The sequence below is a fragment of the Dama dama genome, chromosome 14 (genome assembly GCF_033118175.1).
Source record: "Dama dama isolate Ldn47 chromosome 14, ASM3311817v1, whole genome shotgun sequence".
Classification (NCBI taxonomy): domain Eukaryota; kingdom Metazoa; phylum Chordata; class Mammalia; order Artiodactyla; family Cervidae; genus Dama; species Dama dama.
This window is the reverse complement of record NC_083694.1, coordinates 51,775,804-51,789,486: the sequence shown is the minus strand read 5'-3', so window position 1 is coordinate 51,789,486 and position 13,683 is coordinate 51,775,804. Positions and strand designations below refer to the sequence as shown.

The following is a 13,683-nucleotide window of genomic DNA, read 5'->3' as shown; positions in this document are numbered from 1 at the left end:
CTATGGTTTTTCCAGTAGTCATGTATGGATGTGAGAGTTGGACCGTGAGGAAAGATGAGCGCCAAAAAATTGATGCTTTTGAACTGTGGTGTTGGAGAAGACTCTTGAGAGTCCCTTGGGCTGCAAGGAGATCCAACCAGTCCATCCTGAAGGAGATCAGTCCTGGGTGTTCATTGGAAGGACTGATGCTGAAGCTGAAGCTCCAATACTTTGGCCACCTCATGCGAAGAGTTGACTCATTGGAAAAGACCCTGATGCTGGGAGGGATTGGGGGCAGGAGGAGGAGGGGCCGACAGAGGATGAGATGGCTGGATGGCATCACTGACTCGATGGGCATGAGTTTGAGCAAACTCTGGGAGTTTGTGATGGACAGGGAGGGCTGGTGTGCTGCAATTCATGGGGTCGCAAAGAGTCGGATACGACTGAGTGACTGAACTGAACATAGGTGGGAGGGGACCCACGTGTGTGTGTGTGTGTATACGTGGAAATCAGGGAGGGAAGAGTTTGAGAGGAACAGGGGAGACACCCTAAGTGGTTGGCTGATAAATGGACTTTTGAAAAATTACAAATTTTCAAAAAACTAAGACCATAAGAGGAAAAAGTGTTTAATGTTTAATTCTACCAGGCTATCAAATCCACTGTCTAGACTGCGAATTGTGCAAATAGTAATGCTTTTTTCTCTCCTGTACAAGGGTCTATCTGCTTCATAGCATAAAGAAGAAACATATAAGTTCTGATCTCACATTCTGCCTGTGTTTCCAATGATAAGCTGTTCCTGGGTGTCACATGCTTATTCTTGTCCCTGGTACTTTTCAACCACATGCCACCTGGGCTGTGCTTCAGGACATTCTCTGAACATAGCCCTCTCTCCATGGCCCTGGAAGGGAAGTAGGCATGGGACAGGCCAACTTTTCCCATTTTAACTCTGCCTCATTAGTCTCTATAAGGTCATGGCACAGGACTAAATGGTAATATGATTTTTCCTTAGTGTCTGTCAGAGGGACGAGAAGGGTTTAGTTTTCTTCAAGTTACACCTCTGTGCATGTTGTATTTTTTTCTGTTTTTCCTTTATTACTTTGAAGATTGTATAAGATTCAATTGAATGATTGATACCCGTTAGTTAAATAAACAATAGCCCTTATGAAAAGAGAGATTTATTTTTTCCTATAGGTTTATTTAGAAAGGTAAGGGACAAATCAATCATTCAACAGTTATTTGTTAGTTGCCTGATTGTTGGCTGAAGAGGTATAATTATCAATCCCAGGCTGTAAGGAGCTAGGTAAATCTAGCCAATTTAGCTGACTAAATATATGTTGAATACCTATGTGCCATGACTCTTGAGGAGACTTGGATACTTAACGAGTACAACACTGATTCCAAAGTCCATGGACACTCTTCCTCTTTTTTCATTTAGTCATTTATCCAGGCAATCAACAGAAGTTACATATCACAGATAAGTAAACATAATAATACTACAATGTAATGAGTTCAGTAAGGGAGATTTGTAATAGATACCCTGGGAATAAGGCAAGTAAGTGATTATGTATTACTTGGGGAAGTCAGAGAAGACTTCTGAACGGCCACAAAACTAGAACCTTATCCTCCAAAGCTAGAAGAATGTAAAGAAGCAATTCACTCACATGAAAAAAAAATTGAGAGAATGTGGCATTAAATCATATAGTAATCAACAGTTAAGTTTGAGATTAAGACAGAATAGAATACAGCTATTAATTGGATTATAAAAAGAATAAATTCAATATGAGTTAATATACCAGTGAAAATAGTAAAGTGGAAAAAAAATTAGAGGACAAAAAATTAGAGGACAATTTAAAGAAGAAAAGCTCTAAATAAAAGTATTTTATTTAGATTTCCTTCATTTTTACCCGATGTCCCTTTTCTGTTACAGGATCTGATCACCATTATTTTGGTTGTTTGTTTTAGGTACTTCTTGAAAAAATAAAATCATTGAATAACTTTCCAATGGCAATCCCGCTCCCTACTCCTGACAAATATCTTCATAATATCATTTGGCTAGAAAATAAAGATGCTCTCATCGAATTCTTCAAGGTAAAGATTCTGTGTTATATTCTAGCTCATGTTCAATGATAATTATTTTTCATTCCCTAATATAAGATTAAAAATTAAAAAAAACTTGTCCAAGGCAAGACTCCTATAATGGGCAGTAAAAAATAAGTCAAATGGAGGCCCAGCAAAACCTAGAAGAGTGGGTTTCATTTTGAGCCTAAACCGCAAAGATTTTTTTTTTATAATTGCTTATCTGCTTAGGATGATATTTTTTTTTATACATTACCCAATTATTACCAGTCCTATCTTATTTTCTGATGAAGAGCCCCAGACTTCCAGATGCACACTCTGGAAAAGACTTTTAGATCAAGGGTTTCATATTTAAGTTACTTTGCAGGCCAGGCAGATAATATAAAAGTAAAACCATCTGGGTGTAATATAAATAGGGAACAGGACTATAGTATATTCCAGAGTTCATGCTTCGTCTGAAGTCAGCTGAGTGTTCTATAGGAATGTGTACTCTTTCAATAGATAGCTATTGAATAGCCTCTTTGAGCCAGAGAATGTTCTAGGTTTGGGGATATAGCAGTGAACAAAATAAATAAATTCCTGCTTTCATTGACTTTATGTTATATGGATGGAGATGGGCAATAAACATACCCATGCATAAATATATAGTCTGTCAGGTGGTGACAAATGCTATATGGGGAAAAGGTGAAAAAGCAGAATATAGGTAGGCAGCTATTTTATAAGGATGGTTAGAGAAGACTGCTCTAATACCTCTCCTCGGGACAGAGATCTGAAATAAGTGAGGGAGCACACCATTTCGACATCTGGGAGAAGGCAGGTGTGCAGTGCCCTGAAGTGGATCTGCTTGCTGTGTTCAAAGTGAAGTCGCTCAGTCGTGTCCAATTCTTTGCAACCCCATAGACTCTATCCACCAGGCTCCTTTGTCCATGGGACTTTCTAGGCAAGAGTACTGTAGTGGTTTGCCATTTCCTTCTCCAGGAGATCTTCCTGAACCAGGGATCAAACCCGGGTCTCCTGCACTGCAGGCAGACTCTTTACTTCTGGGGCCACCAGGGAAGCCCTGACTGCTTTGTTCAAGGAGCATCACAAAGGCCCGTGTGGGCAGGACCAGTGCTGGAGGGAGGAGATGAAGACGAAGCGTTTATGGCAAGCTTGAGTTTGTAGAACTTTGTAGGTCAGTGTTAGGATGTTGGCTTTTACTCAGAATTAAGTGGAAACATGTTGAAAGGTTTTGAAGAGAGAAGTGACATGATCTAACTTACACTTAAAAATGATCATCTGCTGATGTGTTAAGAATAGGCTGTAGGGGGTCAAGGGCAAGCCAGGGCATCCAGTTAGGAGATGATTATGATAATGTAGACAAGAGATGATAGTGACTTGGACGAGTGAAAGTGGTGAGAGGAGTTCAGACTCAATAGGTTTTGAAGAGACAGCATATAAATGTTGATGGAGTGAGTGCTAGAGAGAGAAAGAATGACTTCTAGAATTTTAGGCTAAAATAGAAAATAGTCTGAAAATGGATTAGCCCTTTATTTAGATGAGGAAGAGAAGATTTATATGGAGTGGGAGTTGGGCAAGAGTTTGATTCTGAATAAGTTAAATTTAAGAAGGCTATTAGACATCCAAGTGGAGCTGTTGAGTAGGCAATTAGATATATGACTAGAATGTAGGTGGGAGGTCAAATTGGAGAAAGACATTTTGGAGTTGTCAGCATAGAGATAATATTTAAGGCCTTGAAACTTGATAACTCAAGAAATTGTTATGAACATCCAAGGGTTGAGTTGTGAGCTATGAATCAGATTGATCTTTGCCAGGGGAGGGGAGTGGAAGCTGGGTAAATTAGACAAGTGGGTTAAAGGGTACAAACTTCCAAGTTACAAGATAGAAAAATACTAGGTATACAACATGATAACTATGTTATATAGTCATATATGTACAGTATATTTGAAAGCTCTAGGAGAGCAGAATCTAAAAGTCCTTATCACATAGAAAAAATTTTTATAACTATATCAAGTGATGTATGTTAACTAAATTTATTGTGATAGTAATTTTGCAATATGTGCATGTCAAGTCATTATGCTGTATATCTTAAACTTATATTGTGTGTGTGTGTATACTCAGTCACTCAGTTGTGTCTGACTCTTCACAGCCCTATGGACTATAAACTGCCAGGCTCCTCTCTCCATTGTATTTTCCCTGGCAAGAATACTGGAGAGGGTTGCCATTTCCTCTTTCAGGGTCCTTCCTGACCCAGGGATTGAACCTGCATCTCCTGCATTGCAGGTGGACTCTTTATTGCTGAGTAGTCTGTCTCAGTAAAGCTGAAAAAGAAGAATTGAGGAGTTATCCATCAAATAGGAGAAAAAAAAGAATGGTGTGCCAGAGCTAAGTGAAGAAAGTATTTCAAGAAGGAGAAAGTGATCAACTATATCATATGAGGCTGAGAGATCACATATTATAAGATGAAGTCTGAAAATTGATTTAATAATTAGATTTAATAATGTAAAAGTCAAATTTTTAAAGGAGAATCCATACATCTGTGTTTTTATGTGAATTTTAAAACTTGGCAACCAATTCAGAATTTTAAAGATAAGCAGCAGCAGCAGGGCAAGCCAAACAAAATGTATCTGTGGACTGGATATGACTCATGGACCACCAGTTCGTGGTTTTAGTTTTAAATGGCTATTATATGAGTGAAAGTCACTCAGTTGTGTCTGACTCTTTGTGGCCCCATGGACTATACCAGTCCATGGAATTCTCCAGACCAGAATACTGGAGTGGGTAGCCTTTCCCTTCTCCAGGGGATCTTCCAACCCAGGGATCGAACCCAGGTCTCCCACATTGCAGGTGGATTCTTTGCCAGCTGAGCCACAAGGGAAGCCCAAGAATACTGGAGTGGGTAACCTATCCCTTCTCCAGCAGATCTTCCCGATATAGGAATTGAACCGGGGTCTCCTGCATTGCAGGTGGATTCTTTACCAACTGAGCTATCAGGGAAGCCCTGGTAATTATATGAATTATATCATAGTTATATGAATTATAGGAATAATAACTCTTTCATCAACTTGTTGAAACCTATTGGAATCAGGAAAACTCTGTGACAAAGAGTGATACTTGCTTTACTGTAAATTTGGTTTTACTCTGCCTTGTGATCTAGACATGGAGATGTATGTCATCTGTTTAACTATAATGAGGGAATGTTTTCCTTGTTTTCTAGAAAGAGAGCAGTCATAAGAGGGTTTCTACTGAGCTTTGAAGATCTGATTTCATTTAGGCCATACTAGTGTTTACTTCATGCCAGAAATTTTTGAATTTTCCTTTTGAAATTAATTTCAAATTTAATTAAATTAAGACTTGTATGGTTGAAAGTAACAAAACCCTATCTGAACTAGTTTAAGCAAGAGGGGATCTTACTAACAATATATTGCAGTGGTATACGAGAAGAAAAGGGCAGCAGGGAATGAGATAGATAGCATCACCCACTCAATGGACATGAATCTGAGCAACCTCTGGAAGATAGTGAAGGACAGGAAAGCCTGGCATGCTGCAGTCCATGGGGTCGCAAAGAGTGAGACGTGACTTAGCAAGTGAACAACAGATGCTAAGAAACAGTTGACAGACTAACCCTGAACAGGGCAGGAATCAGGCCAGCTCTGGAATGTCAGTGGTAGGAATTTGTGGACTCTTCCTTTAGGACATGGCTGTGATGACCCAGTTCTTACTCCCAGGTTCTTTGTCCTTTAGTTCAAATTCTTGAGAGAGAAATCCAACTAGCTTAGCTTGAATCAAATGTCCAGGTTTGGGGAATACAAGTGTGACTGTGAGAAGGGGGAAACCTAGTGGGCAGGGGCCGTTGAAGGTAGTCTGGGGAATAGAGGGTGGGAGGTGAGGGATGGGCTTGGACTGGGAAGAAGGTATCTAAGTGGTGTTGATTACAATCTGCATCCTCTTCAGTTTTTTAAAATATCCAAGTTTAAAATTTGAATTTGGTTCTTTATAGGTAATGTTCTCACAAGTATAATTAACTGACCATCCTGTGGTGAATGGGGGAGGAATGGGAAAAACAATGGGTAGGAACTCAATAAATTAATAATTTCCATACACCTGAGATGAATCTATAACCAGGGCACAAGCTTCCTCCACTCCTTAGCCTGCCATGCCTAAGCAAAGCTGTCAGACTCTCTCCACCCCCTTTCAGACATAACTCACTCTTTTTAAAAAATGTTTATTTATTTATTTTTGGTGGTGCTGGGTCTTCACTGCTGTGTGGATTTCCTCTAGGTGCAGAGAGCAGGGGCTACTCTTGATTGCAGTGCTGGGCTTCTCATTGCGGTGGCTTCTCTTGCTGCGGAGCACGGGCTTTTGAGCACCCGGGCTTCAGTAATTGCCGCACGTGGGCTTGGTAGTTGCAGCTCTCTGGCTCTAACATGGCTCACTCATTAAGTGGCCCTTTTCCTTAATATGTTGGTTATTGGTAGCCACTTAAATCAGATTTCACTGGGCTAAAGAAAAATGTGATGAATTGGGAGCACATGAGCATTGTTCTCATTAGGGTTAGCCCAGGGAATGCATGGAAAAATCCATATAGTAAACAAAAGAAATACCCCCTCATTATAGATGTTATTTCAATCTTGGTCTCTATCACAGCAGCAATAGTTAATTTTCACTACTCCTTCCTCCTTTCATCCTTCAACTGTTGTGGTTAATTAAAAAGGTAATAGTATATGAGGATAAGCCTAAAGACAACAATTGAAAAAAATAAAGATCTGAATAATACATAAGCTGGATAATTGGCTTTAGGCCAGCTTTTAAAAAAACTATTGTGAAGTCATCCACGTTTATTTCAACACTGTAAAATAATTCACAAGTAAAAAGTGATATCCTTTCACTCCCCACCCTACACTAAGCGATAACTACTATGAATGATTTAAAAATATATTTCCTCCACATCTTTGTTAAATGCAAACGTGTCACCGTAAGTCTCCTGTTAGAAACCCTTCAGTGACTACCCCCTGGTTTTGGAAAAAGCTCAGACTTAAAAAAAAAAATTATTTATTTGGATGTGTCAGATCTTATGTGGCACACGAGATCCTCATCACTTCATATGGGATCTTTCCTTGAAGTGCGTAGACTCCCTAGTGCCACATGGTTTATCTAGTTGTGGTGCCCGGGCTCCAGAGTGTGTGGGCTTTTTACTGCGCATGTGAGCCCCTTGGAGACCTGGCTCCGGCTCACCTCTCCAGTCCTGCCTCCACCCGGACTCCAGGCACTTCTGCCTTTACCTCCATGAAAAAGCACCAAAAAATTATACATTGTGATTTTGTTACTATAAAGATGAATATATTAGCATTAGATGCTTTAATATTAAGACATTTTACTCTACCTAAAAGTTGTCTTATTTTCTTCTGATTTTAAAAGAAACTAAAACACTGTTTTGAATCCCTAAAAGTACTGTGAACTCTGGACACTGTGTATATTGATGCCTAATGGATAACTCCACCCTGGTGTCCATCCCTCCCCGCCTGAGATGTATTGAATCTTCTGTGTTACCCCACAATGCAGTTATTCTATTTGCTAATGGGCCTTTGCATAAACTGAATCCTCTGCCCTGAATGGTCTTCAGCTTATGGTATCCTGGCTGTCTTTTGTTACTCTTCCTTCAGGTCTCAGTTTAGCTGTTCCTTCCCTAAACACCCAAGTCAGGGTTCCTGTGACCTTTCTGAATTTGTTTCCCAGAGCACCCTGCCCCTGTATCCTTGACCAGAATTATTACACTTTATTGTAAACATTTATCCAACCTAGCATTTATTGGGTGTTTCTGCCAGTCACTCTGCTAGGTCCTAAGCACAAAGTCTGCAGTTTGCTTGCTTGTCCCTTTTTCCCCTAAAAGTTAATGAGGTTTGTTAAAACATTACAACTCATTAACAAATCAAAGAATATAGTTTGTTTTCATGCTACTTTTTAGCTTTAAAATCTTATTTCTCTTTAGAGAAGTAGATTATGAAGATTTGTGTTGATTCTTTTTCTTTCCTTTCCTGTTTCTTTTCTTTCAGGAAAGAGCTAAACTCGCCTATTTTGACTACGGAGATGTCATTTGTAAAGAAGGTGAAATGCCGCAAGGAATCTACTTGATTATTTCAGGAATGGCAATCGTAAGGAACTATTCATTCTTTACTACAAATGTATCTTGAAATTTGTAATGATCACGTAAGGAGAAATTTAGGAACCAAGAAACTTTCAAATTTTTAACTTAATTTCTAAATGAAACCATTTCTGTTTGGAGCTAACACCACAGCTGAGAGATATAATTATAACACCCACCATCTCAAAGGTGCTTCCCATCTTACAAAATGCTTTCATAATTATCACTTATTCTTTACAACAATCCTGGCAGGAACAGTCTTTTCTGTGATGGTCACACAAGGAACCCAGTACTTGGAGTAGTTGGGTTACCCATCTAAAGGAAATGAGAGTCAAGGTTGAGGAAATACACCGCAGTGTCACATTCTCCCAGAGGTTGAATAGGGATGAAGAGCATACCATTTTTAACTAATAAGACGTTTTTGTTGTCAGTAAGAGTGATAGGGATGAGAATCCTTTAGAAATTGAATACCGGTTGCTGGATTCATGGGTGAGCCCCAGCCATGACCAACATAATTTCTAGATCCTATATGACAGTTACAAGTGACAAACCCTTATTATTAGTGCAAATAATATATTTGGCTTTATATTTTTAGAATGAGTGTTTCAGGCCTTAAAAATACAAAAATTAATCATGGAAATAAACTATAATTATAAATACTAACTAACACATGTATAGCACTTATTAAGTGTCTGGCACTTTTCATTCATTCATTTACTCATTCATTCAACAAATATTTACTTCATTATTATCATGCAGTAGGCACGTTCATTCTAGGCATAGAACTGAGAAAACACAAAAAAGCCCTGTCTTCTTAGAAGTCAATTTCTTATAGAAGCATAGAAGGAGATGGAACAATGGACAAAATACCTTAGTTAAATATGTAGTATGTTAGCAGTGATCAAGAGTTGAAGAGGCTAGTTGTGACATTTAAAAAGATGATCAAGAATGGCAATATGTTATGACATTTTGTCCTTCTATCAACCTCATGAGAAAACTGATGGACAGAGAAATCAATTCATTTGTCCCTCTCCAGTCTTGTTGACCTCTTCCTTTTCTACTTTGAGGGCTCATGTGATTACACTGGAACCCACAGGATAATCCAGAATCATCTCTTTAAGTTTAGCTGATTAGTAACCTTAATTCTATCTGCAAAATCCCTTCCCAGCAGTTCATAGATCAATGTTTGATTGAATAACAAAAAGATAGGAACCTTGGAAGGCCTTCTTTAAAATTCTGCTTGCCACTGATGTAATCGTCTTTCCTTGGTTTGTAAAAAGCAGAGCCATTCTTCTTTACTGTTAAGTCCCCTACATACGGACCTTCAAGTTGCAACCTTTCAAAGATACGAGGTGCCCCTGTATGCCCGCTGTACTGCTGTACTTTTCAATGTACTGTGCTGTAAGCTTAAAGATGTTTTCTGTGTTTTTTGTGTTTGTTTTTATGTGTTATTTGTGTGAAAAGTATTATAAACCTATTACAGTACAGTACTATATAGCCAATTGTGTTAGCTGGGCACCTGGGTTAACTTTGTTGAACTGACAAACATATTGGACTTAAGAACATGCTCTCAGAATGGAACTTGTTTGCGTGTAGGGGACTTATTGTACTCAAAAGGCTTTTGGACTTCATTAAAAATTAAGTTTAAAAATGTCGGAGTTCTTTGGAAGCATGAGTGCCTCTACAAGTTTGAATGGTGGTACTCGCTAGGAGAGGGTACAACTTTCACAGCAATTCCTTCAGTGACTTCTTTCCATTTCTTGTCTCTTGGGCAACAACCTTCCTATTTGGCACTTACAACTAAACTTTCTGGAAAGTTCTGTAATCCTTCTGGTTAATTCTTGCATCTTCCTCCTGAAATCTTTTGAATCTCCTGAAAAGAAAGATGACTTTTTTTTACCCCCACCCATGCCTACCAGTTCTTTTCCTGAAGTAACTCAACCATCCTGTGTTCATCCTAAAACCTTTTTCTGCTAATGTCTCATGGTAATTATTCTTAAGCATCTTAAGGGAGGCAAGATTTCTGCTGAAATTATGACTTGGCTTGGGGGCATATTCATTATCTGGTTTATGCATCAAATGCATCAAATGCAGTTGAGGCATTAGCCCATTATGCTAAGAATATCTAATAGACTTAGAGTGGTTACTTGCATTTAGTGGCAGACTGCTATGACTACTTTTGATGGAATTTTTATATAAGGAAGGTAAATAGGGGTCATCTGTAAAGCTAAAGATTGGAAACAGTCTCAGCTTGGAGAGTTGAAATGTGAAAGAAATGATTTTTGGAAGCCCATTCCTCCTTCCCATCTGAAAGGATTCATAAAGAATCTTTTCCTTCTATTGTAATAATTGCAAGAAACACTGGGAGCTCCTAGGGTTTGGTCAAGGGCTCTTAATTTTGTATTTCCCTTTGCTCAATTATTTCCCCATTGCAGTTGGAGAGTTCACCTCCTACTTTTGGAATAGACAGGAGCCTAAGGCCTGACAGAGAGTCCACAACTAGGTTTACAGAGTACTGTACCAGTGGAGACGTAATTGGAGAGTTGAGCTGTCTACTTAAGCGTGAAATTGAATATACTGCCATCTGTGAAACTATTTTGCAGGTAAGCACCTTGTTCTGTCTGTATTGTGGGTTGTTAGTTAATTCTTCCTCAAGTCAGTAAGGAGTGCCAGCACTTTTCTGTTTTGGGGTTCTATTATCTTAGTCAATCCAACCAGCTATTGTGAAGCAGTGTAGCTGAGAAAGGCCAATTTGATGTCTCACATCGACTAGGGTGTCTGGAGGGAGATTTTTTTTTAAATAGTTAAATTTATTTATTTTTAATTGAAGGATAATTGCTTTACAGTATTGTGTTGGTTTCTGCCAAACATCAACATGAATCAGCCATAGGTATACCTATGTTCCCTCGCTCTTGAACTGGAGGGAGATGTTTTAACCGAAGAGTCTTTGTCACTTTTTTTAATTAGAAGAGAAAATATCTAACTTCTGATGTTAGAAAGGTAAGGAAAACACATATGTAAGATGCCTGGCATGTTTTGGTGCTCCATAAATGGCTACCATTATGGAAGTAGTGTTTTTAAAGAATACTTGTGTTTCAAATCTCTTTCTTCCATTTTTCACTTGCTAAGTAAGAATTTTATTTAACAAATAAGTGGTCTGATAGTGGGCTAGCTGTGGGCAATTCAAATAGAAATTAGTGAAACTTCCTACTTACAAAGAATTCTCAAGCTTTGGGTACTATTAGATGCAATGGAGCAAGGTGCAGAGTCTTAGGAGTGTGACAGACAGAAAGGAATGTTGCTTTATCAGTTTCATACCATTTCACTTTTGGAAAAGAATAGAAAACACGAATGTATTCACAAGGCTGAACTGAATTCACTGAAGTTCAGGTAGCTTGAATTCTGAGAGTCGTCTTCCTTGTTTGGATTGGCACTTTGCTCTGAAAGCAAATACTATGAATGAGCTCATGTTACCTACTGTGGCAATAAAAATAAATAAGTTTATGTGGCTTAGCTCCATAATCTTGGGCTCATGATTATCCTAGCTATTGATTAATATAAAATTTTCTGGACTAGTATTAGGTCTATAGCTTTAATTGGACTGTACATTTTATCATCTTATACTTAAATAGCAGAGTATCAAAATTAATATACTAGAGTTGATAGTTTTTCTAGGAGGTTAGGTGAAGATGAAACCTACAGGCTTTTAAAAAATGTTTGGCTATGCTGGGTCTTCATTGCTGTTGAGGGCTTTCTCTAATTGTGGTGAGTGGGAGCTACTTTTCTTTGCGGTGCATAGGCTTCTCATTGCTGTGGCTTCTCTTACTGCAGAGCACAGGCTCTAGGCACAGGAGCTTCCGTAGTTGCAGCATGCAGTCTCAGTAGTTGTGTGGTTCATGAGCTTAGTTGCTCTGAGGTGCATGGAATCTTTCTGGACCAGGGGTTGAACCCATGTCCCCTGCATTGACAGGTAGATTCTCATCCACTGTACCACCAGGGAAGTCCTACAGGCATTTGTTTTTCTGATGATTTCATAATTTAGTTTCAAATCAAGCATACTGTTTGATGCCTTGTCATTTCAGGCCTGCTTTATCTCCCTGGAGGATTTATATGAAGGCTTTGATTTCTTCTGGCCATCCCTGGAATATAAAATATGGCTGAAGCTTGCTCTCAGTATTGCCTATCAGTATTTTGAATCAAGTCTTGTTGATGAGGTAAGTTGCATGATTAAAATATGAATGAAGTTTTATTTCCTGTATTTTTTTTACAAAATAAATTTCCTATTTTGGAGACAGAGAAAAGAAGGTATGTTTGATCTTTCAAAGTAAGATTTCAGAACCTTTACTACTCTGTTATTCTGAGTTCCTACAGGTCATTGGTCCCTTGTGATAGCTGATTTTTCCCAGGCTACCCCCAGTCATCCCTTAAAAATAAGAGAGTAAGCAAATCTTAAATAGGTAGATCCCCAAGAATCAAGCATAGCATTAATTAGTGAGTTACTGAGCACAAGTTTGATGTTTATTATTCTATCTACCTATGTTATTATAAATTATTTGCTTTTTCAAATTTTTATTGAGTTTACCAAGCCTCATCTATGAACTTTCTCTTCAAAAAGTAGCATTTCAGGTCTGGTCTTGGACTGGTACAATTTACAACCTATATTTGCATTCCATTTAGTAATTTTTTGAGCCCCTACCATGAGTTAGGAACTGGGGAAGTGACAAACCTGAAGTTTAAGAACATTCATTGAATTGTGATACTGAATACAAATATTGGGTTAAAAATGAGCATATATTAAGAAAATTAGAAGACAAACTACAGACTGGGAGAAAATATTTGCAATAGACATATCAGATAAAGAACTATTATCCAAAATATACAAGGAGCTTTAAAACTCAACAGTAGGGAAAAAACCCAGCCTGATTAAAAAGTGGGCCAAAGCTGATAATAGATAACTTCACCAGAGAAGATATATGAATAGCAAGTAAATATAGGAAGAGATACTCCATATCATACGTCATCAGAGAAATGCAACAATGTGATACCACTGTTGTTGTTCAGTTGCCCAGTCCTGTTTGACTGTGACCCCAGGTACTGACTGCAGCTTGCCAGGCCTCCTTGTCTCTCAGCATCTCTCGGAGTTTGCCCAAGTTCATGTTCATTGCATTGGTGATGCCATTCAGCCATCTCATCCTCTGACACCCTCTTCTCCTTCTGTCCTCAATCCTTCCCAGCACCAGGGACTTTTCCAATGAGTCATCTATTTGTATCAGATGACCAAATTACTGGAGCTTCAGCTTCAGCATCAGTCCTTCCAGTTAATATTCAGGGTTGATCTCCCTTAAGATTGACTGGTTTGATCTCACTGACCAAAGGACTTTCAGGAGTCTTCTCCAGCACCACAGTTCGAAGGCATCAGTTATTTAGCATTCTGCCTTCTTTATGGTCCAGCTCTCACAACTGTACATGACCATTGAGAAGACCAT

The 13,683-nt window shown here is 38.7% G+C and overlaps 1 protein-coding gene across 1 annotated transcript in view; it reads left to right on the top strand.

The window, feature by feature from the left end:
- Positions 1-13,683, top strand: part of SLC9C2 (solute carrier family 9 member C2 (putative)) — an 83,861-nt gene that overhangs the window by 65,089 nt on the left and 5,089 nt on the right. Inside the window, exons 20-23 of the mRNA XM_061159808.1 lie at positions 1,942-2,067; positions 8,109-8,207; positions 10,633-10,800; positions 12,280-12,411. Of these exons, the coding sequence (XP_061015791.1) occupies positions 1,942-2,067; positions 8,109-8,207; positions 10,633-10,800; positions 12,280-12,411 (525 nt within the window). The remainder of the gene's footprint in view (positions 1-1,941; positions 2,068-8,108; positions 8,208-10,632; positions 10,801-12,279; positions 12,412-13,683) is intronic.